This window comes from Xenopus laevis, chromosome 4S, assembly GCF_017654675.1.
Source record: "Xenopus laevis strain J_2021 chromosome 4S, Xenopus_laevis_v10.1, whole genome shotgun sequence".
Taxonomy (NCBI): Eukaryota; Metazoa; Chordata; class Amphibia; order Anura; family Pipidae; genus Xenopus; species Xenopus laevis.
In genome coordinates this window covers 113,711,579-113,737,454 of record NC_054378.1, presented here as the reverse complement: position 1 = coordinate 113,737,454, position 25,876 = coordinate 113,711,579, and the positions used below count along the sequence as shown (strand labels likewise).

General features: G+C 39.5%; 1 protein-coding gene across 1 annotated transcript in view; it reads left to right on the top strand.

Annotated features, from left to right (window-relative positions):
* The window catches only part of chchd6.S (coiled-coil-helix-coiled-coil-helix domain containing 6 S homeolog), a gene marked incomplete at its 5' end in the record, with an annotated part of 240,562 nt that overhangs the window by 57,822 nt on the left and 156,864 nt on the right, over window positions 1-25,876 (top strand). The window contains 2 exons of the mRNA XM_018259891.1: window positions 4,609-4,629; window positions 13,649-13,732. Of these exons, the coding sequence (XP_018115380.1) occupies window positions 4,609-4,629; window positions 13,649-13,732 (105 nt within the window). The remainder of the gene's footprint in view (window positions 1-4,608; window positions 4,630-13,648; window positions 13,733-25,876) is intronic.

Sequence of the window (25,876 nt, the reverse complement as noted above, 5' to 3'; positions counted from 1 at the left end):
TCTCTGTAATAACAAAACAGTACCTTGTACTTGATGCCAATTAAATTAATCATTATTGTTGGCAAAACAATCTTATTGGGTTTAATTTTTGTTTAAATGATTTTATAGTAGACTTAAAGTACAGAGATCCAAATTACAGAAAGACCCCCGTATCTGAAAAATCCCTTGTCCCTGAATAACAGGTCCCATACCTGTACTTTAGTGAGTGGCGGATTCACTGGATGATGCCAAAATGTTAGGCATCCCCAGTGAATCAATTTGCTCTTCTCCAGACAAGGGCACTAGCCCAGAGATAACTAACACAGCATCTGGCCTCTTACCTTATTTCTAGATGTTCCTGGCTTGGGCTTGCACAAGAATTAAATAAAATTAATTTAATTTAGGGTGGGATGCTTAACGTATTGGCAACACCAGTGAATGTACCCTTCCTTGTTCCTTGAAACCAAAAGGGAGAGGTATTATCTCAGTTATTGGTGAAGACTGTTTTACTAGAGCTAGACATTTAATTGCTTCCTTTATGTCCCTTTGACCACATGCATCCAGAACACAAAAAATTGTAATTACCTTTTCTCCAACCATATGTGAGAGCTCATGTATGGGTAGGAATCATTTCTACTATTAAAAGGCACTACACTTGTGGCACACTGCAGCATGTTATTCACTAACCCCTTGGATGTTGCTCCCAGTGGCCTCAAAGCAGGTCCTTATTTTTGAATTCCTGGCTTGGAGGAAAGTTTTGGTCACATTAAAACCACATGTACTGTCAAACAGAGAGTCCTGTAGACTTACAGCCCACATAGGGCTATGAAATGGCCAATCACAGCCCTTATCTTTCATCACCCATGAACATTTTTCATGCTTGTGTTGCTCCCCTCCTCTTTTTACCTCTGAATGTGGCTCACGGCTAAAAAAGGTTGGGGAACCCCTCATTAGAGTTTCTAGAAATACACTGAGATAGAAAAACTATAGGGTATAGTTCACCTTCAAAGTTCCGAGACCTGTCCCAGGCCCCTCCTCAGGAGGAAGAAACCAAAGAAGGGGATCTTCTTCTAAACTTGATCTAAATAATTTTTATATAATTCTCAATTGTTATTATAAGAAATGGTCAAGGGCATCATTAAAACCAGAGAGAAAAAATATTTAGGCGTACATGTGAATAAATCCTTGTTTTGGACCTTGATACAGCCTATAGACCAGGGGTGCCCAGACTTTGTCACCTCGTGATCTACTCTTGCCACCTGATGCGTTCATGAGATGTACCTCATAGCAGGATGGCACAGAGGCAATTCCATGTATAAATACCCCCAGTACCCATATTCGGCGAAATGCATTGAAGTCTATGGGTGAGTTTTACAGGCGACAGTTTTTTAATAAGCCCAAAATTTTTTGTTGTTGTTTAAAGTGATCTGGTAGACTGTGATTGATGTCTTGGGCGCCCCTGCTATAGACTCTATCAAAGAAATCATAGCTGTATTGTTTGTTTTTCATTTCTATTTCTATTCTGTTTTCTGATTAAATAGGATACAGGAAGCGGCACAACTAATTCAAATGGATGTCAACATGATTATTTGCATTTAATGCACTACTGAACAATTTTAATTCTGCATAGAGTATTTTGTAAATTGCATAGTGTGATTTTTATTAAATATTGTGGAATCACCGCTGATCCATGTCCGCCCTACAATGCTGCAGTTTCATGAAATCCCCTCCATATTCATGTGTTACAAGTTATTGCCATTTTCATTTTATGACACATCCTACCTTTTTTCGATCTTGACTTTCCTACTGTCATTCAAAAAGCCCCCCCCCCGTCATCAAGTCAATGTATGTAATATCCATCTTCCTGTCAGTTTATATTTAATGTATGTATGGAGTGATGGAAACTATTGAGATGTTATGTAAGCAAACATTAGAATATATATATAGAAATACAAAGGAAAAAGAAATGAAAGAGAAAAGAAAAAAACCTGTCAAATATACACACACACACACAAATACAAGAGTCCTCTGCACTCAACCCATTATCAATATATTTAAGACAGAGACATTTTGTGCATACTGCTACTGAAAAATGCCTTACCCTTTAAACAAAACAGGGATTGTTTGTCCATATATTGCAATATATTTAAGCTGGTCAACTACGTCAAAGTCATTCCATATCTGGCCAGTCCTATGCTCAATTTTCATCTGATTCATTAAGAATTCTATTGCTTCATTATACATTTTACAAAGCCTAATGGTTTTAAAAATTAGTGGTGAGCACAACTTTCCCTTGTTTGTTATAGTTATACAGGAGCAGTGACCAGCTCCATGTTGTAGCTCCCACCCTTCCCAGCTATAGTCAGGTGATCCCACTGGTGTCTAATAAAAGGGCAGCCAAGTTCGGGAGTTTTACTTTGAAAGCAGCAAGTAAGTTGCAGGTAAAACTTAGTCCCTTTGTAAAATGTATAATTAAGCAATAGAATTCTTAATGAATCAGATGAAAATTGAGTGTAGGACTGGCCAGATATGGGATGACTATGACGTAGTTGGCCAGCTTAAATATATTGCAATATATGGACAAACAATCCCTGTTTTGTTTAAAGGGTAAGGCATTTTTCAGTAGCAGTATGCACAAAATGTCTCTGTCTTAAATATATTGATAATGGGTTGAGTGCAGAGGAATCTTGTATTTGTCTATATGTATTTTGTGGTCACAGCCTTGTTTCACCTCCGCCTATTGGTTTTAAAAATGAGTGGTGAGCACAACTTTCCCATATAATTATGCTAAACATCATTACCCCCCATAAAGTTAAAAAACATTCCTGCTATGTAATAAAATGCTATTTTCTCAAATATGTTCCCCAAATAATTTACCAACATCATTATCCATAAAAAACATTAAAAGTTAAAAAACAATTCTCAAAATAGCAACAAATAATTGTATCAATACATTAATGTGTGATTATAATTTAGTTACAAATTGTAGCTATTGTGTTTAACTCATGAGCAGAAATCTTTAATCGATATATGTGGCTACCAGTCAAAATAATTAAAAATAGAAATAAAGAGCTAAACCTGTGTGTTGCAAATATATATTACTCCTCCCTCATTTCTGGTCCAGTGTTTAACCTTTTGTAAGCTTATGACTTCACTCCCTCAACGTAACTAACCAGAGCATTAACTCCATGGTTGCTAAGGTCACTAGGACCTAGGGTCTTGGGGAGATATATATACCTGTATATATATTTGACTATATATATATATATATATATATATATATATATATATATATATAGACATATATATATATATATATATATATATATATATATATATATATATATATATATATATATATATATATATATACACATTCTAAATGGCATTATCGGCTTCACTCTGTGTTAATGAATTAGTTGCATTTGTAGACACCTGTGTTGTTAATTGTCTTTCAATCATAACTGGTTGTGGTATACACGACTTGTGATTGGTCACAACCCCTTTAAAAGAGATGTTCAGGGGTGTGCTCATTAGCCTATGAGTAAGTGCCCCAGTAGGTACGAAACGCGTTAGGCCGTTATCTGTATGTCCTTATAAATGATTTGAACTTTTAAACATAATTGGCTGACAACGACAACTTTTTTATGTATCAACAAACTTTATGAGCTGAGGGGACCTGAAAGTAATTTTTTTTTTTTTGCTCTTTGAAATTAAATTTAAACATAAAGTTTGCTAGGGTCCTTCTAGGCTTCAAAATGGTGGAAGTTGCTATGTTTAATAACTGATGAAAGTTGAGGCCCCTAGAATATTGTTTGGGTATTGGGCCTAAAGTTAAGGTACATTGTTTGGAACTCCAGTGTGAGGCTTTGTGTGGTTTAGCCAACTGGTTTCTTGGTATTTAGGTGTAGTGAACCCAGTCCTTCAATATAATGTCATTTTAAAGATCTGGGCAACTGAAGGTGATCCATTTGTGTTCACAGATGGTGCAGTTTAGCTGTTCCAATTAGGCTTTAGATTTGGTCTACTAACATTTATATTGTATTAAGCTTTTTTTTTTCATGATAACACATTTTATAGTCGTACATTCTAGTTCCATATTCCTGACTGCTTAGCTTTTAATTTTTTTTTTTCTGACTTTTGGGTTACCTACATTTTGGGATTAGGTAGTATTCAGTAGAAACACAAATGATCTATACATAGAGAGCCAGACCTTTCAGTAAAGGCTTTGGCAAAATGCCGCCCTTCTAGACATGTCGCTCTTCGTTACTCAGCCATTAAGAACCAAGGGGAAAAGCGACACCCAGCAAGAATTAGGAATAAAAATGCATGAGGTATGTGGAGTCCCAGTGTGAGAACCATCATTTACGCTGGCTGTGCCCAGCACCTCCAGTTTGATAGCCCCAGCTGACATGCTCTGAGCCACTGTAAAACCTCCTGTGCTAATTGTGCCCCAATGTGCGAAGCTTTACAAGTACAGTCACTGCTCTAATGTTCCTTGAGCTTTCTCTAAAATTGGTGCACGCAGAGCTTTGTGCTGAAGAAACTCCAACTTAATAAATCACTGACATTCTTCTTTTTTTCCTTTCCTTTTTTTCCCTTCCCTCTCCCCTCTTTCATTTTGCAAAGCCTGCGGATTTGGATGAATGGGTAAGCACTGTTTGGCTTGTGTTCTTGCTTATTTCACTTGTCATGTTGACACTGTGTGGGAACTGTTGGTAGAAACTGTAGTCGGCCCCTCTAATTTCCTTTTTTTTCTTTTCCATTTTCCTTTAAATGCTTTTTAGCTTGTTATCAACATGCCATTTAGCTAATGCAAAAGGTTTTAGAAGCTCCTTGCTCATGTGGAAAGGCTGCTGTGAAATGTAGTTAAATGGTACAAAAGGGGACTTGGACTCCACACATAGGCTGGGGTACTCCCAAACTAGACATATTATTTTACTGTATTCAACAGTTTAAGTGCTGTACTAAGGCCATAATTTGTAAGACCTGGCCAATTGTGCATCCTTTTCAAACAAATTTGGCTGAAAACAATCTTCATTTGTATAATCATGATAGACCTAAAAAATAATCCCACACCTTTATTGCTCCTGGTTTGGTGGTACTGCCTTTAGGGTTCCCAGGTAGTGGATGGTATCAGAGATGTGGTCTAAGAATGTTGGAAGGTATCCACAATCAATGAATGCCTATTCATATTTTAGCTCAGGAATGCACGTACTTTACTAATACAGGGTCTACTTTTAGTGATGTTGTCCCATTATGATCTACATGCATAAAATCATTGTTATGATTCTGTTCCATGGAAAATATTACTTAAATATTATATTGATTAATAAGATAGATTTTATATTGCTATATTTAACAAACACCTATTTGTTATTTCAGTATCTGAATGAAAAGCATGAAACATTAGGTTGATTTAGACAAACTGTTTGTTGACAATGTCTTGAGATCACTGATCACCAGCCATAGGTCTACTGGTAGACCCTGATGTTAGCCCCTTTGATATTTAACCCTATAACCACAGGGTTTTCTGGAGTAAATTCTCTGGTTCAATGGCAAGGGCATTCACTGAATCTCAGACATAATGTCGGATTAAGTGTATCACTTATTGGTTTGTACACAACAGACACACTCTAAAGCCAGATAATTTTGTGAGCAGGAACTCTATGAACTTGACTCACTAGGTGTTTTGAAGAGAGCCTGTGACACGCTACCTTAAATTAAACCTCTCTAAAACTGAAATGGTTCTCTTTCCTCCAAATAACACCAGTAACATCCCTGAAGTATCCATCATAGTTAACAATTCCACTATCACCCCCTCTCCCAGGCCCAGTGCCTTGGGGTTATCCTAGATTCTGCCCTGTCATTCACTCCTCATATCCAGTCACTTATTAAATCATGTCACTTCCACCTAAGGAACATATCCAAAATACGATCATTTATCACCCAAGATACTGCCAAAATTCTTATTCACTCTATCATCATATCACGTCTAGACTACTGTAACTCTCTTTTAATTGGCCTTCCCCTCCAGAGACTGTCACCTTTCCAGTCCATAATGAACACTGCTGCGAGGCTCATACACCTCAGCAACCGCTCCTCCTCTGCCTCGCCATTCTGTCAATCCCTGCACTGGCTTCCATTACCTTTCAGAATCAAATTCAAATTAACGACACTGACTTTCAAAGCACTTCATAACTCTGCCCCACCCTACATCTCTGAACTCATCTCTATATACTCACCCAACCGCTTACTATGCTCCTCTACTGACCTGCTACTCAACTCTTCCCTCATTACCTCCTCACATGCTCGCATTCAAGACTTTGCAAGGGCTGCACCCCTCCTCTGGAACTCTCTCCCACGGTCTGTCCGACTTTCTCCCAAGCTTTCTGCTTTCAAGAAATCTCTTAAAACGCATTTCTTTCGAGAAGCCTACCCTTACTCTGCTTAACTACCAAACGCAACACCACATACAGTACCACATTTCTCACCCACTTAATTCGATCTTGCCCACTCCCACACCTTCCCTTTAGACTGTATGCCTATGCATAGGGCCTTCCTCACCTTTTGTACCTGTATTGATTGTGATGTATGAATCTCCATATGTTCTATGTATATAATTCATGTGATTTAGTTGTATAATCACATTTACTTTACAGTGCTACGTAATATGTTGGCTCTATATAAATACATGTTAATAATAAATAATAATAATCATTGGCCATTTCCCATTGGTGTCACTTAGAAGCATTGAGTTGCCCACTCACAACTCAGTTTTGTGATCACTGCCCATGTCCATTTTGTTGAAGCACAGTTGCATAAACATGGACTGGTGATCTCAGGTCTGCTTACATTTTCATTGCAGGCATTCTATGGGCATGGCACACAAGAGCCTATGGGGCCAATTCACAAAAGGTTGTTGTTCCTTAAAGGAGAAGGAAAGGCTTGGTGCACTTGGGGTGCCAAATTTTAGGCACTCCCAAGTGATTGTAGTTACTTACCTGAAACCCCGGGCCGGTGCTCCTATCACCACCGAGCCCGGGTGATCACCACGGAGCGATACTGTTTCGGCTTCCTCTTTCCTTCATACGGCTGTTGATGCGCTGTAGAACGAAAAGCTGAACTTAAACTAAAAAGTCAGCTATTTCATTCAACTGAGCATGCGTTTCCCTCCTGGAAATTTGAAGAAAGAAGACGCCGGAAGAGGATCAATCCGTGGTGATTGATCAATAAAGAGACTCTTGTAAAAAGAGACTTATACTCTGTCAGTGGCATCCCGAATGTCTTAGGTGCTATAGATTGCATTAATAGCATGACAATATCAAATGGCTTATAATAACGCACAAGATAACGCCTGCTATAATATACCGCACACAATTCACTGAAAATTCATGAAAAAAAATTGCTTCTTAAGTCAGATAAGTGAAATTTTAATGAATCGATCATTAATTCTAACAATATAAGAAGTGAAGCCATTTTTAAGGCATGCTATAAATAACACTCACTTTTTCGAACTTTTGTGAATCGGCCCCAATGACTCTTCATTTCCCTTTGGCATCAGTTGATCAGTTATCTTCCCCATTTTCATCACAATGTCTAATCTTCCATAGCACATTACTTTTGTGTTTATATCTGATCTAAGAATGCAGTGGGCCGGCCTACTGCACTCTAATGGCAGCTTACACGGGGAGAAAATGTGTGCTATAATAGTGCATGGAGAACAAGAAAACTTTACGATACACACTGTTCCAATTAAAAAATGTTTTGGTCTGTGTTTCTTCTTTATATTAACATGCACATTATATAGCATTAAAGAGAAACAGAAAAACTACAAATTAAATCTGCCCTTTTATATGAGAAATCTTTTAAACAGGAGAAAAAGAAACAGGAGCTCTCTATAATTTATGGGTGTTGATTGCGCGCACCAGTTATTAAGACCTCTTAACACATTTCAAACATCAAGCAACAATTACGCAGAAGAACCTTCCTATTGGTTAGAATCTCGAGCCAGGAGATCACAGGTTATTTTGCATAATGAGTTCTTGCATACATAATATTCATTAAATGTTGCTGTTTTTTCCTAATGGTGACTTTCTGTAGCCGGAGAGGTTAAGCGCCGTCTGCTGTTTCTTGTCACTGAATGAGCCAACGGACAAAATTTGTAGGTTCCTATTCTGTAAATCATGAATTTTGGCCTTTATCAAGCTGATCCTGGTGGCGGCACATGATTATATCATCCAATTTCCTAGGGAGCTGGCACCACGTACGTTGCAGTTCCTTCGCTGCTTGTTTAAGGAAAAAAAACAAATAATTCTACCCATTGTAAGACTTGTTGTTGGCAGAAGTTAAAACATACACAGAAATTAGACTGAACCTCAGACAAAAACGAGAAGCCCCAAGTGCCTATTATAAATCATTAGTGCAATTAAATATTTACACTTCTCAAATACAGGCATGTGGTCCTGGAAAGCATATGCAGATGCACACGTGCCTGCACTAATTAGTCTCCAGAACTCCTCCCTCTTGATTGGCAATACATGCACTGCTATGGGAGCGCTCACAGTCCTGCAGCAACTCCATGATTTTAGCTGGTGGGGCAAATTAGTCACTGACTTCTTTATAGGATACTACAAATACCCAGGGAAATATTGTGAAGTCTTAGAACATAAGAACACGTTAATCCAGCAATTAAGAAATAATGTAATTCACTTTAACCAGCTATTGTTTGTCTCATCTTGGCACTTCCCACAGCCTTTGTCAACCAACCTTGGCAATTGGGAATTTTACCGTACATAGGGAACATTGCCTGCTACCTTCTAGACTGGCTCTGAGAGGAATGGAGGACCCAATGAGAAATATATAAAGACACAAGGGAAGAGATATAGGGATATATTTATCAAAGAGTGAAGTTAGAGATCACCACAGTCTGCTAAAGTGAAATAACGCCTCTCTCCATTCGTTTATATGGAATTTTTAAAGGTGTATTTATCAACGGGTGAAAGTTCACCATTTGATAAATACACCTTTAAAATCCCATAGAAATGAATGGACAGAAGGGGTATTTCACACTAACGGACTGTGGTGGTCTCTAACTTCACTCTTTGATAAATATACTGGTGTGGCGACTTATTCTTTACACTACATAGCCAAGTATGTGGGCATCCCGACTAGATATTGGCATTGAATATTTGGATATTTATCCACAGACATCATTACACAGGAGTTGCTACATCATACAATGACTTTCTTGACAACTCCATGATTCTTACTTTATGTCAACTGTTTGTGCATGGGGACATTGTTGTGCTAAAGCAGAAAAGGTCCATCCCCAAAGTGAGTTCTGCATATAATAGATTTTCAGAGATTGAAGAACTTAATTGGCCTGCACAGATCCCTGACATCAACCCAACTGAATATCAGTGTGATAAATTGGAACACTAAATGCAAGCTAGGCCTGATCCCCAACATCAGTGCCCAACCTCTTACTTATAAATGGAAGCAAATGCTGCCAACAATGTTCCAACATCTAGTGGAAAGCCTTCTCAGAAGTGCAAAGTCATATGTAGAAGCAAAGAGAGCACAAAAGTTCACCTCATTGCTACATTTGTAATTTTTCCTCTTCTACTAAAAAAAATCACTTATACAATTAAATCCTGTAGGTCATTTTATCTACAATAAAAGAGAACCACAGGCATGACTTATCCTCATTGTGCATTTCTTTACCTTGAAACAGACTGAATGGCTTTGCAGCTCAGGGTTTCAAAGATTCATATAAAGGAAAATGTATTTCCACACTCACTGTTCCAGACACTCTCTTTTTAGATTAATTTAAGGCTGAGATGGAATTATTTAGTCACTCTCTCTCTCTCTCCCAGTTTAGGTTCAATACACCAGCACATTATGGGCCAGATTAAATTCAGTGAGAAAGTTATCTCATGGTTTATCACATGAAAACTCATGGATGAGATACAATTTGAGGGGAAAAACTTTTCTCATAATTCAGTTCCAGTTTTTTTCCCCACAGACCTCAATAGAGTTTTCAAGTGATAAATTGAGAGATACATTTTCTGAATTGAATTGCATCTCAAATTCAATCTCGTCCATGACTTTTTCATGTGATAAACCATTTTCTCTGGCCCTATGTTTGATAATTGAGCACTTTTCATTGGCATAAGTGTGTCATGATCAGCTGCTATTAAAATAATGTTTATAATAACTGCAATGGAAAAGGCCCATTATGCCATAGGTCTTATACTCATGGCTGCCATGTTAAAGCAACTGCCCTCCAGTTATCAACTACAATCTGTTTCATTCGCAGACAGCTGTTAGATTCCTAAGGATATATTCTGTTTTCTATTATTTAGATATCATTGAGTTTGACACCCCATTGGTACAGTTAGGTTTTTTTTTTTTCATTTTGATTCACCAAAATTAAGGGAAGGACTTATTTAATTTAGATTGGTCTACATGTAAATATTAGATGTGGCAGGACCAACGAGGTTCAATTAATATTTTGTATATTGGAAAGGAGACAAGAGAATTGCTTTCTGAGAAGTCTACAAAAGCCACCCAGCTCAACAAATGGCTTCCAAAATGGTAGCAGTCACCCACAGCCTGATCTGAATGTGAATTGGCATCCTTGAGCCCAGGTGACTTTACCCTTTACCTTTCCATTCAAGCATTTCTCTCCTGCAGGATTCTGTGTCAAGCTCATTGAGGGGCAGATTTACCAAGGGATTTATCAAGGGTCGAATTTCGAAGTGATAAATACTTCGAAATTCGACCATCGATTGGCTTGACTTCGAATACCGAATTCAACGTTTTTTTCACCGAATTTGAACGTTTTGCGGTCGTAGTAAAATCGCTCGATCGCACGATTCGAAGTATTTCATACATCGATCGAACAAGTTTTCTTTTACTTCAAAAAACTGCTCTAGAAGGTCCTCATAGGCTAACATAGCACTTCGGCAGGTTTAATTTGGCGAAGTATTGAGATCAAAGTTTTTTAAAGAGACAGTACTTCGATTATCGAATGTTTGAATATTCGAAGTCATAGTAGCCTATTTGATGGTCGAAGTATCCAAAAAATTACTTTGAATTTGGAATTTTTTTACTTCGAAAATTCTGTCGAATTCACTTGATAAATCTGCCCCTGAGTGTCAGATGAGGCTGACATTTAAAATACAGCAAGCCAGACAGGACCCTTTTCCTTGCCAGATACACTCAAACCTAAACTACTTGAGGTTTATTCTGTTTACCCATTCCAGTCCGCTCCTGGGGGAAGGAGAAAAGCAGGCAGCCTTCAGATGCAATCTTTCTCCCCTAACAATCCCTGCCAGCCTTCAAAAGACAAATCTTAGCCCTAGGGAAGCAGTTACATCCGGCAATGGCGACAATGCTCAGCTCAGTGCATTAACATCTCTTAAATGTTCAGGCTACGACAGTGTCGGACTGGGGGGCCCGGGGCCCACCGGGACTGCTGTCCAGGGCCCCCCCCGCCCCACTTGCTGCTCCGCACTGTGCCATTCGCTGCCTTCCTTCTGTTCCACGTTGGCGCGCATGCGCAGACGGCGCGGTGCTCCGGCTCTTTTTTTATTTTTTAAAATACCACGATTGGTCTGGCCTGGCGGGGGCCCATGATGGGTTGGGGCCCACCGGGTTTTCTCCCGGTTTCCCGCCGGGCCAGTCCGACCCTGGGCTACGAAGCAAAATCCTTTGCCATAAAGTGTCAGGGTGATGCTGCTGGATACGGCATACTTCCACTCTTAGAAGTAAACTTATCACGCTTCACTAATTCTACATTGTTCTCATTTTTTTTTGTTTTTGTTGTCACACAGCACATATTAGAAAATAAAGTGATTTTTTTTGGTTTGGTTCATTCTTCCATCTCTCAGGGAATCTTCATCTAAGCAGTAAATTAGTTTTGATATTTGCCACATCCCCATGAGAGAGCGAAGTTCTAACTCTGAGAAGGCAGGGCCTTTTCTATGCACGTAAATAACTACGAATACATTTATAATAAACAACAAGCTTTTCATAAGGAGCTCTCAATAGCATTTCTTTTTCCCTTGCATCGATTTTGTGTTTCCATTTTCCATTGCAGAGTGTTATTATTCCATTGCACAGCATGCACATGCGTTGGTGCTTTATAATATGTTCATAATCCTCTGCTAACTTGTCTTTCTGTGGGAAGTCGGAGCAGCAATACCATGAAATCGCTTTTTCTTAAGTTAACACAACAAAATCTTTTATAGCTCCCTTTTTAGCCATAATTTAGGCATATTTTTTTTGTGTTGTTTTGAAGTGTATAGTTGATAATGTATTATTATTTTATCTGTAACACACGCAGGGCTGCCAATACCCCACTCACAGGTCTTAGCAACAAAACAAAAAATCCAGTGCACTCCTTATAGGAAAACTAAACCCTAAAAACTAATATGTTTAAAGATGCCATATTTTACATATTGAATTATTGCACGAGGCTAAAGTTTCAGCTTGTCAATAGCAGCAATGATCCAGGACTTCAAACTTGTCACAGGGGGTCACCATCTTGGAAAGTGTCTGTGACACTCACATGCTCAGTGGGCTCTGAGCAGCTGTTGAGAAGCTAAGCTTAGGGCTCGTCACTAATTATCCAGCAGAAAATGAGGTTGGTCTGTAATATAAGCTGATGCTACAGGGCTGATTATTAAATTCTGATGCTAATTGCACTGGTTTCTGTGCTGCCATGTAGTAATTATCTGTATTAATTACTAAGCCTCAAATTGTGACGTTTCTATGGGGCAGATTCATCAAAGGTCAAATTTCGAAGTGAAATATACTTTGAAATTCGACCATCGAATGGCTATACTTCGAATATCGAAGTCTAAGTTTTTTTTTACCGAATTCAACCATTTTGCGGTCGAAGTAAAATCGTTTGATCAAACAATTCGAACGATTTCAGTGATCGATCAAACGATTTTACTTTGACTACAAAAAACTTAGAAAAATGCATTAGAAGGTCCCCATAGACTAACATAGCCCTTCGGCAGGTTTAATTTGGCGAATTATTGACAGTACTTCGATTATTGAATGGTTGAATATTCAAACGATTTTACTTCTAATCTTAGTCTATGAAATTTGAAGTCGTAGTATCCTATTCGATGGTCGAAGTATCCAAAAAATGACTTCGAATTTTTTTTACTTTGAAAATTCCCTCGAATTCACTTCGACCCTTGATAAATTGCCCCTAAGTGTGCAGTATATTGTGAGTTGGTCCCTAAGCTCAGTAAGTGACAGCAGCACAGAGCATGTGCAGTGAATCAGCAGAAAAGAAGATGGGGAGCTACTGGGGCATCTTTGGAGACACAGATCTTCACTGCTAAAGGGCTGTAGTTGCCTTGGGCTGATAAAGAAACCCAAAACATAATGTGCAACATTTCTAGCCTAACTGGTGTTTACATCTGATTCTCTGGGTGCTAGTCTTGTGCGATTATTGACGCAACCTGATTGAACCTAAAAGCAACTGAATGAATTGCGTCAATACACGCTCTGCATTGTGCCCTGAAGTCTCACTTCACTTGTCCTGTTATATCTAATATCCTACATTCAACTGCCCTCTGTGGGAACCCCCTAGGGCTGTTATTTTTGTTAATTTTTAATATAACATTTCCCCCAAATTTTCTAGGCCAAGGAACTTGAGCAGAAAGAAGCAGAGCTGCAACGCTTGAACACTTTCTACAGGGAGCAGCTGAACAGCATTGAAAAGAAGGTCAGTGTCCATTCAAGAGACAATATTCTGTGCAATTCTATGTGCAATTATTTTCCTACTTTAATATTTTCTGTATATATAATTAATATACAGGTATATGTAGAACTGTATATTAATATGTATTCGTTAATAATGTGCATCACAGAGAATGTTCATCATACACATAAATTACGCAAGAGTCCTGAATAACTTATACAGGTGTGGGATCCATTATCCAGAAACCTGTTATCCAGAAAGCTCAGGATTACGAAAAGGCCATCTCCCATAGACTCTTTCTCATTCAAATTTTTATTCCTCTGTAATAATAAAACAGTATCTTGTACTTGATCCAAACTATATTACAATTAATCCTTATTGGAGGCAAAACCAGCCCATTGTCTTATTTAATGTTTACATGATTTTCTAGAAGATTTAAGGTATGAAGATCCAAATTACAGAAAGATCTGTTATCCGGAAAGCCCCAGGTCCCGAGCTTTCTGGATAACAGGTCCCATACCTGTACAATTATTATAACTTTAATAATAATAATAATAATTAATAAAAAATAATAGCATAAAAACAAACCACAACCTGCTAGGGGAAGCCATCATTTGTCTGCAAGAGAGAAGTTATCAAGAGGGAATAATAAAGGAAAAAATAAAAGAACTATTAAGTAAAAGATAAAGACAAAATGTTAACTCTGGAACAGAGAAGTCACAGCATATACAGTCAGACCCAGATCCTGCTCGCAGGAGCCTCAGTACATTTAACATCATTATACCAGTCCATACCATTCTAGCTTGCACTTTATTCCGTCCTTCTCCTTCCCCTAAACTATAGAACTGCAATTCCCACCATCACACTAGACAAAGGCCAAAAGTAAAGGCCAGACCCATTTCTATTCTAATTGGCCCTACTAAATTCAGTTGCTTGCACACATATTATATTATGCTCCTGCTATTGCTTTCCAGCTATTCAGGCCACATTGCTTCACTACTCCAGAAAAGGTCTGGATCAGCCTTTACATCTCCTTTTCTATTGCTATTTTTTATTGCAACACAATCCTGCTGCTTCTTTGCCCCCAAAATAAATCGTTGTTATTGTTTCTATGCCCAGGAATAAGCCTAAATCAATCTTGTGTTTCCCCATTCGTTCTTTTGCCAAGCCTGCAATACAGCTAATGGATTTTTGCTCTAAATTGTCTCTTGCTTCCTTTTTTATGTAAAACAGGGTAGTCCAACTTGGATCACTCCAGCTGTTGCAAGTCTGTGCACTAGACTGGTCTAATATGACAATACTTGTAGTTTCTTAATTTTCCCACTTCTCCTGTCAAAATTTCACCTTACTACAGTCATCACTCTACATCTTTAGCCCCCGCTTCTTCGCATCACGGTCTACTGCCTTATGTATTCCCTTCTGCCATGAAAAACATAATTTCATTGCATTAAACTGGGAGAACCAATTCTCAAATCATTGTTTTAAAAATATGAATAATTAGTACACAATGAATGTACACAACAGAATGATCATTTTGCATACAATATTGAGCTGCTGGTCACCACAATTACTATTTTCCCCCTATTAAAGTCAGTAAACTGAAATGATATTCTTTAGCTCAAAAGCAACATTTTTTCACTGGTGAGCTACATTCAAATGTAAAAAGAGTTGGGGAGTAACATAAGCATAAGAAAAGTTCATAGATAGTGCCAAATAAGTGCTGTTCTTGGCTATTTGGCAGCAACATGTGGACTGGCAGCCTACACGGAGCTATATTTGATGTGCACATGATCTTTATGCCTCAATTTATGCCTCAAAAACTTGTCTCCAAACCATAAATTAAAAAATGAACACTTGCTTTGAGGCCACTGGGAGCAGCATCAGATGGGTTCGGCAATCAAAATATTGCCTACGAGACACTGGTTGGGGATCATTTTTGCCTAAAGGCCCTCGTACTGGGGCAGATAAAATTGTTGGCCCATGTGTGGGACCATCTGACAGGCTTCCCGAACGGGCAAGATAAAAAAATCCCATCGGAACGTGGCCGCATCTGTGCGTCTATGCGGTCCCACAATCCTACTGACCGTATCGGATCCATTCTGATCCGATCGTTGGGCCTTAGGGCCCACGATCTGATCAGCCCGATATCGCCCACTTCAATGTGGGCATATCGGGGAGAAATCTCTACGTCTATGGCCACCTTAGGGTGATGACCACACTGGACTGATTCTCTGCCTGCGGTTAAGGTTATACATAGGATGAGAATCAGCCCCACACTCATCGCTCTTTTTTTCCTGCACCCAGAACCATTGCATCGGCCTGGGTGGACACATGGAGTGGATTTCAGCAGAAAAATGTATATTCACATACTGGACGCAGTGGTCCCGGGTGCAGGCACAGAAGAGTGTAGGGGCTGATTTTCAGCATGTGTTTAGTGTGAAGCCATTAGAGTTTTCTCTAGCTAACGTTGCCTCATGTTCAAATAAATAATCAATGTTTCGGCAGTGGCAGGCACTGGTGCTATCACTCTCTCTCTGACATTTCAAGTACCCAATGGCCCAAATAGACTCACACATACCTAATATAAAGTATCCATACATGGCAACTTACAGCAGCCCCTCTTTCATCAGAGCTTCCAGTTTGCCATCTGAGCCTGAGCTTGGTTACATTTGATTCACAACTAAACACATAGCAGTGGCATGCACAATGCTAATTTACATGAGGCATGGTACATAGACCCAAGCTTAACTTTTATTTTTCTGTCCAACCTAACACCTTTTATGCTTCACTACAACCCTCTGGTACTGGAAGTGATGTACTGGGAGTGGTTCAGGTCTAGGGTTAGAGAAGAGCGTTTTTCCTCATCAGCTTCAACTCTCTACCTCCAAACATTTTGAGGCAGTTTAAGGCAGGTTAAACACACTGATGGATATACTTTTTGCCTACTTTATCCCCCTTTAAGGGGCCCTTATGTTATACGGACTTGAGACAAATGTGAGCCCTGAGTTTAGCACTAATCTCCTTTAGCTATTTGTCTTATCCAAGGTAAAGTTTCTTTAACGTGTTAGCCAATAAAAATGTTACAGGGCAACCCTTTTGAAATAAAAAAAAGTGGTATAAAGGCGATACCTTTATTGGCTAACTAATATAATCATAGCAAGCTTTCAGAACATTTTAGTTCCTTTTTCAAGCTGATTACTCTTATGCAAGCAATCCACAAAGTACTTTGTAATGCTTCTCTCTATATCTCCCCAGCATATAGATAACCTTTACTTCTTTACTTCTCTGCAGCAGAGACCCCTGTGCAGACATGAAACATAATGCCAAGTCCTTCCTGAAATTCTTCCAGTTTAGCTTCTATCTGTATAATTGCAGAACCTTTCAGTTGTACAGAGAAGGCTTTAACCTGTCACTCTCAGCAGTCGCATATATAAATGCTTTCAGAGCCAATCTGCCCTTATGCCGGGGATGATTAACAGGGCACAGCACACACCAGCCCGCTTTAACTGTCCAAAATATAATTGTGTTTCTGGAACTTTAACACACGCTGAAGCCTTCTCACCCCCCCACCTGCATGCAAATGCACCAGGACACTGCTTTTATCACCCATAACTAGATAACGAATACAGGTTCTGTTTCTTTTGTCCCACTAAGATTAAAATATAAAACTGTTCTGCTTCTTCCTCTTCTCATTAATCAAATGCTTTTGGCAGAAATACGGATAGATTTAGTAATGGGGAGGTAGAACTGGGATCTGAATTAAATCTGCTTATTTTACTATTTCTAAATAAAGTAACAACTGTGCCTTTAGGGTAATCATATCTTTATAAGACTTTAACTACTGTAATTGAGAGGCAGTTATTGGACAAATAACCTCTGAATTGGAGTGTATTCAAGGGATTGTAAACCCAATTATAACATTTCTCATAATTAAGTCAAATGCAATTCTAAACCACTTTCCAATATAGATTTCAAGAAACTGACATAATAAAAGCAAAAGTAATTTTTACAACAAATTTCCAATAAGCCTTTTTGATGATTTAAACCTGTAAAGAAGGAGAATACCAAATGTTTTAAAAGGCGCTGTGAGAGGGGGCGTTACTATCGCATCATCGTTCTGATGTTACACGTAGTCATAATCAGCAGTGCAGAGAATAGCAAAAGGCAGATTCAATTACATTTAGAAAACTCATAGTCATTAAAATCATTCAAAATGAATAATGAATATTTATTGGAAATTTGTTTATTGAGTTATATTTGCTTCAATGTTCCCAATTTTATATTTAATGGTAGATTAGAAAAGGCCAAAGAGCTTTAAACAGACAACCCAGAGCACAACAGGGATAAAATGAGATACATTTCGTTCATGTTCAATCCTTCCCTCACATAATTCCTACCTAGCTTTTATCTGATCAAAAGGAATATATCTGCCTCCTGTTTGTTTTCACCAGCGTTGACACCCGCAGGGACATTGCCGATTTATTAACAGGCGCAGGTACCAATTCGTTAGCTAAAGAGATAGACAGTAGCGGGCATTCGCACTCTTATCGCCATATGAATTTTCGCTTTGACGAATGGATGTTACTCCGTGAATTCACAAAAATGCAGATTTTACTGAACGTTACCTCTTTCGTCAGACTTGCCTTCGCCAGCTCAGACCAGGGGAAGTGCACTAGAGTGTATAGATCTTCCTCAATCTTCTGTTACTTACATCATATTCTGAGAGTGGAAAAAAAAGTTTAAAAAATGCTGGCGTCTTTTCCTTTTTTCAGAGTGATCGTCTGCTAAGTCCTAATTTTGTTTTTTGAGTAACCGGTTTCCCCCATACATTTTCTAACATATGGAACATTAGCTATACAGTGGGCTCATGTGTAGAGCATTATATTAACTCTGTTGTCTTTATTAAGGTTCCCTGGACATGTGTAATTAACAGTGGAAATCGAATGTATTTGCTGCAACATATAACATAAAGACGTAGAATCCACTTTAAATTTCCCGCCTTATGCAAATTAACCTGAGCGCAAGACCTCTAGCGAGTTTGCGCTAGGCAGAAATGAACGCTAGCACATCGTCGCTTTGAATTGCTCGAATTGCAGATGTAACGGTAGCGAAAACTTGCCAGTGTCCAGCGACAAAACTCTGCATTTTAGTAAATTAGCGTTGTCGGAGCGAATTTTCACCTGGCGAAGTGCTGCGATGGGTGCGAAGCAGGCGCTGGCGACTTTTCGCCGGTTAGTAAAACTGCCCCAATGACTTTTAATACCTATATTAATACTATTGTGGCTGAACAATATTGAAATAATGCAAGAATTTGCTCCTTTGACTTTATTTTCATTACTACATTTGAAATTATTTCAACATCGGTCCAACAATTCAAACAATCACACACTGTATCTTAGTATTTTTATAATAAGTAGCATCATTACAGGGGTCATTTACTTACTGCACATTAGTTGAAGTTGCATGAAAAATCCCATTTATTTAAGATACCTGTGTCATCAAATTCATGGCTCTCCGCGTGCTCATTTGTGCATGCACCGGGGGGCAACACAACCAGCTGGGTTGCCTACGATGTCCGGCTAGCCTGGCCCAGCACTGCCCCGGACCTATTTCTGGAACAAGTTGTAGCTCCAGGATTTCCACAGTGACCTGCATCAATTGGCACAACTTACTTTCACCTATAGAATTGGGTGCACATGTAATGTTCATGCCAAATGTCCATTTGTGTCAAGTGAAGCAGTTACACAAGGACCTCGGTTGTTTCAGTTGCAACACCCCCTTGCAGATGCACCAACACTAGAATTATTGGGGGGGGGGAACATGGTAATTGTGTTGGAATTTGCACTTTTTACACTGGGTGCAGAGGTAAATGACCCCTTAAGTCTTCTATTGTTCTAAAATGTATCTAAAGGAACCCACAAAAATATATATTTTCATATGTGAGTTCTTTGTTGTTGCTGTTGGTTGCTTTAGTTGTTCTCCATTGACAGGTCTCTGCCATGTTCTCAGCATCAACTAAGTTGAGCACATAGCCCATAAAATAGAGTAATTCATATGGGTTTGAGAAAGACACAACTGTAGAACGAACACACAGCATGGAAACTAGAGTTCTTCAAGTGCCTTGAATTATCCCAGAAGGTGAGGCAACTGCAGAACAATAGGTATAACTGCAAATCAATTGATCACATTTATAATTAAAACAACTTGTAATGCACGAGAATATCAGAGATTCATTATATTTCTCCGTGAATAACCTCTTGTCTCATGGTTGGAAAATAACCTGTCAGAAAGCAATTTATTTACACTAAAAAGGAACTGTATCCATTTGAAGGTCTTGGGGGACGCTGAGAATTAAGCAGGAGAATGTGTTGGTTGAAAATAAGCTTGCGTTACAGTTAGCTAGCAGCTCAGCAAGAGCACAGAATTGAAAGGTAAGAAAATATCCACACGAATGACGATTGACTTTTAAATAACCATCAGCGAAGCCAAGACAATTTATGAAGTTTTCCTCCACGAAGGCTTTAAGCAGCCAGCAGTAAGTTGTACAAATGTGTTTGGCTGGAACTAGCTGCTGATTGTTCGTAGAATCACAGTATAAGTATAATGGAACAATATGTGGCCGATATTATGGGCAACCTGGAAGGGTTGATTGTGAAAAAAGAAGACATTATAAAGCAGTGCCATGTTATTTATCTTTTATAAGGGCTGGTTTGGCAGAACTAGCCAACCTTCCCCCCTCCATCTTAGAGGCCAGCACTTGCACACAAGAAACATTTATCTGGAGAAAAAAATAGAAAGGCATTCCATATCAAACCATCTATACATCTTGGCAGAATCTGCCATGTAGCCACACCTAGCAATATTAATTGACAATAGATTAGCAGTGGCCATGCATGAACCATACTGCCTGTTATCCAATCATTTATTCTGTGTGCTGAATGGTCAAAAATCTGGACAACTGCGTTGGCTTTGATCTGTTAAGGCCTGAATAAGGAAACATGAGCAGAAATAATGCATTACACTTAACAGTTTGCCTCTGAGTAGGCAGACTTACCATGATCCAATCAAAGGCTGGGTGCTTTGAAACCGATCCTTATCCCCAAGATGCCATACAGGATCAGAATAGGAAGAACTGCTTGACCAGCAACTGATTTTCATATCTGTTACTTCTATAGCCCTCCTGTTACGTCATTGTACTTTATAAATAAACTAGCAATTGCTTGCCTTATTGAGGGGGCCTAGAAAATATTATTGACTGAAGGTTTTCAACAGGAAAATATGCATCAACCCTGTAAAAGTCCCTATACTCTCTTGATTGACTGAGTCTGCAACCTCCATCGATCAAGATCTGATGGGAGCAGTGCCAGATATTGATTGTGAAGGTAGAAAATCCTGGGTGTCCAAAACCACCTTGAGCCATTGATGCAGTCAGAGGCTCTAGGATTTTCATGTCAAAGATAACAGATCAGTTGTTGACCCAAGGACCAAACAATTTGACCAACACAACTTGGACCACTACCTGGGTGACTTTGCTGGTAGTTGTCCTAAGTATGTCTATCTATGTTTTTGTTCTAAAGTGGCCATTCTGATTATGGGGTCCTTGGACAAAATTCCCTTACCGTCTAGCTCTTCAGCCACTGGATATATTTGAACATCTGGGTGCCAGACCTCATACACATGGCCCATATGTCTCCCAACACCCATTGGTTTGAAGAACATTGAATATATCAGTTTTCAGCAAGCAGCCCGGTACTCTTGATTTTATAATTATTCCAAAGCTCTCCTCCTGTAGCTTACACACATATATATATATATATATATATATGTGTATATATATATATATATATATATATATATATATATATATATATGTATGTGTATATATATGTATATATATATATATATATATATATATATATATATATATATATAAAAAATATATATATATATAAATATATATATATATATATATATATATATATATATATATATATATATATATATATATATATATATATATATATACACAAAACTGGAGCACTCATCTAAATAATGGCAATCGCCTGGGTGCAGTATTCAAAGAATTATGTAGACCAAATGTTGTACAAAAAACCGCACTACCAGTTCTTTTCAAGGTGCAAAAAAGGAAAAATATTTATTTCGACGTTTCGGCTTCTATACTAAAGCCTTTCTCAAGAGGTGTGCACAGTGCAAACAACAGTGATTATTTAAACACAAAAATGGCGCCAAGAACCTTGGTATGACGTCATGAACACATGTGGGCGTCACCCAGTGAGAGTGTATAAGTATAGTAACGTTAAAGAGCGTTCCCCCTTATGTAGTTGCACTTACAATGTCCAGCAACAAAGGAGATCGATTAGTGGCTGAAAAACATGCGTGATCCAAATGCATTACAGTTCTTAGAGAGCCATGTGCAAAGGGCAAACAATCTAAATAACCCAAGTGCGCATAGTGCTGATCATCACTTACCCCAGAGCGGACCAGGAGTGGCATAAGAAATTCGCCCCGTATCGCCTTCATGGAGGGAGGCGCAATCCACAACACAGCAGGGCCTCCCCTAGCCCAATACCGACGGCCGCCAAGATTGTTCCTGCTATCGGTAAATACCGATCCCCCAAAGAGTCTCTGTGTCTAGACGCGCTTCCTTATCCGTGCCGGGTAACGCCCGCACGCAACATCTGTGCGCCCCGTTGGTGCAGGCTGTTCCAATCGTTACTTAGACTCGCGTTTATAAACCATCTCACATCAGGGGATCAGAGCTAGCGTGAGAATACATCCCACTCTGCTCAATCTCCATTGTGTGATCACGCTGGTAGGCGAGCATGTTCAATCATAGAGTAATAGGCACCCAAATATATAGAGACTGGGGTGAGGAACGGCAGCCCGCATACTCATGACAAGTTCTGTATGGTTGTTACCTCTTACATGCCCAAAGGCTCTGCGGGGTGCCCAGCTGTTGGTTACGTCTTACCTGCCTAAGGCCGGTGTATCAAAGTTGCCACTCCTTTCATGTCTCCCTGGGTTCAGAACATAACAACGATGTGCTGAAGATCCTTTGATCAGAATTCTGTGAACAAATAAAAACAATAAACAACCTTGTGTTTACAGCTTGCAAATTTCAGCTCATCTATGATAATAACTAGTGAAACAATGTCACACTTTGTAATAATGTTGCCAAAAAATTGTCCATATCTTTGTCATACATAGAGAATGTTCAAAAAGAAAAGAAAAGAGTAGTAACATCCCTGGAAACAATGTTTCAACAGTAAATGTGTTCCACAGAAACAATGTTTCAGGAATAACTCCGACCGGGCGACAGCAGAACTACAACTCACCTCCTTAGCAGAACAGTTCTCTTCCAGAGGTTATCCGGAGGCCCTCATTAACCAACAGCTGGGGAGAGCCATACTACACAGCCAGGAGGATCTATTGCAGAAACAGGTGAAATCACCTAAAGAGGGTTTGGATTCCATTTTTTTGACAGAATGGACAGATGTTAGCCCACAGATAAGTAGGGCACTGAAGGATCGTTGGGAAGTCATCAGTACGGAAGCAGACTTACCTTTTTATGAGAAAAAGGCACCTATGGTAGCCTTTAGGAGAGGTCGCAATTTAAGCGACATGCTGGTGGTCAAAAACTTTAGCAGAGGGATGAACAAAGGAGGCACCTGGCTGGACCGACCTCTCAAACCTGGTTGCTACAAATGTACAAACTGTCTGACTTGTGGGGGAATGGCACAAGGCACCTTCTTCACACACCCAAGAACGGGGGCTAAGTATAAAATTAAACATCGAGTAACTTGTACATCGGACCACATTGTCTATATGGCTTGGTGCCCATGTGGGCTTCACTACGTGGGTAAAGCCACCACAACTTACCGGGAGCGAATGAACAATCATCGCAGCGCGATTAGGAGCGCACTGACTACAGGAAAGGCGGAACAACCGGTTCCCAGACATTGGCTTAAAATGAGACATACAGTTCCGCAATTCAGGCACATGATCATCGATCATGTACCTATTCCCAAACGAGGAGGGAATAGGGGTCTCCTGTTTTTACAGAGGGAGAGCATGTGGATCTTTACTTTGGATACTTTGGCCCCGAAGGGGTTAAACGAGACTCTTCCAATATCCCCTTTTTACTAAGATAGTGTGATGAACATTGAAACATTGTTTCTGTGGAACACATTTACTGTTGAAACATTGTTTCCAGGGATGTTACTACTCTTTTCTTTTCTTTTTGAACATTCTCTATGTATGACAAAGATATGGAAACATTTTTGGCAACATTATTACAAAGTGTGACATTGTTTCACTAGTTATTATCATAGATGAGCTGAAATTTGCAAGCTGTAAACACAAGGTTGTTTATTGTTTTTATTTGTTCACAGAATTCTGATCAAAGGATCTTCAGCACATCGTTGTTATGTTCTGAACCCAGGGAGACATGAAAGGAGTGGCAACTTTGATACACCGGCCTTAGGCAGGTAAGACGTAACCAACAGCTGGGCACCCCGCAGAGCCTTTGGGCATGTAAGAGGTAACAACCATACAGAACTTGTCATGAGTATGTGGGCTGCCGTTCCTCACCCCAGTCTCTATATATTTGGGTGCCTATTACTCTATGATTGAACATGCTCGCCTACCAGCGTGATCACACAATGGAGATTGAGCAGAGTGGGATGTATTCTCACGCTAGCTCTGATCCCCTGATGTGAGATGGTTCATAAACGTGAGTCTAAGTAACGATTGGAACAGCCTGCACCAACGGGGCGCACAGATGTTGCGTGCGGGCTTTACCCGGCACGGATAAGGAAGTGCGTCTAGACGCAGAGACTCTTTGGGGGATCGGTATTTACCGATAGCAGGAACAATCTTGGCGGCCGTCGGTATTGGGCTAGGGGAGGCCCTGCTGTGTTGTGGATTGCGCCTCCCTCCATGAAGGCGATACGGGGCGAATTTCTTATGCCACTCCTGGTCCGCTCTGGGGTAAGTGATGATCAGCACTAGGCGCACTTGGGTTATTTAGATTGTTTGCCCTTTGCACATGGCTCTCTAAGAACTGTAATGCATTTGGATCACGCATGTTTTTCAGCCACTAATCGATCTCCTTTGTTGCTGGACATTGTAAGTGCAACTACATAAGGGGGAACGCTCTTTTACGTTACTATACTTATACACTCTCACTGGGTGACGCCCACATGTGTTCATGACGTCATACCAAGGTTCTTGGCGCCATTTTTGTGTTTAAATAATCACTGTTGTTTGCACTGTGCACACCTCTTGAGAAAGGCTTTAGTATAGAAGTATAGATGTGTGTGTGTGTGTGACTGGGGAACTGAAAACAAATGTGCCATTTCCCCCATAGGATATAATGTGGCTTTTCCAAATAATAGTAATGTATTTCAGATGTAAAGTCGTTCTTGGCTGCAGAAAGCAGAGCCGAGAGCTGTGCCCCAGAAGAGATGTAATGTGAGATACAGGGTCAATATTTTGTTCTTTTAATTACATTGTTAGTAGTTTTAGATTTTTGTTTGTACAAGGTTTGTGCATCACTCAAATCAACTCTGATTGCCAGTGTTTTCTAGCTGCCTTGCAGAGGTCAATGCAAAAACACGGAGAGCCTAACATTATAAGTGCTAATAGCTTATAATAACTAATTTGGTTCTAGAGTTTCTGTCCTCTGTATAATACAGTTCTGAGCTGTCTCTAGTGCAGTACTGCACTCTGCAATAGTGGTGGGTCTTACAGCAAAATATTTGCAGATCCCCCATAACCAAGAATAGATGACCCTTGAGGGGAAAAAATAAAAAAGGCTGCCTAGCAGCGCATTATGGGGGAAATTTACTAAACGGTGAAGTGGCTAACGCTGGCTAAAATTCACCAGCATGACGTCATTTCGGCACTTTGCGGATTTACTAACAGTAAAGGAAATAGACTCTGGCGCAACTTCGCACTCTAAGGCCAGGCGAATTTTCTGTCTGGCAAAATGATGTTGCGACACAAGTCTGCTGCACTCAGTGCTAACCCTGGATTCTCAATAGACCCACTTTGCATACAATTTAAAAAAGGAGGTGAGACGGATGGATACACTGGTGGAAAGTGTAACTGTGGAATTGCAATGAGTAACTTTGGACTCCAAGTATG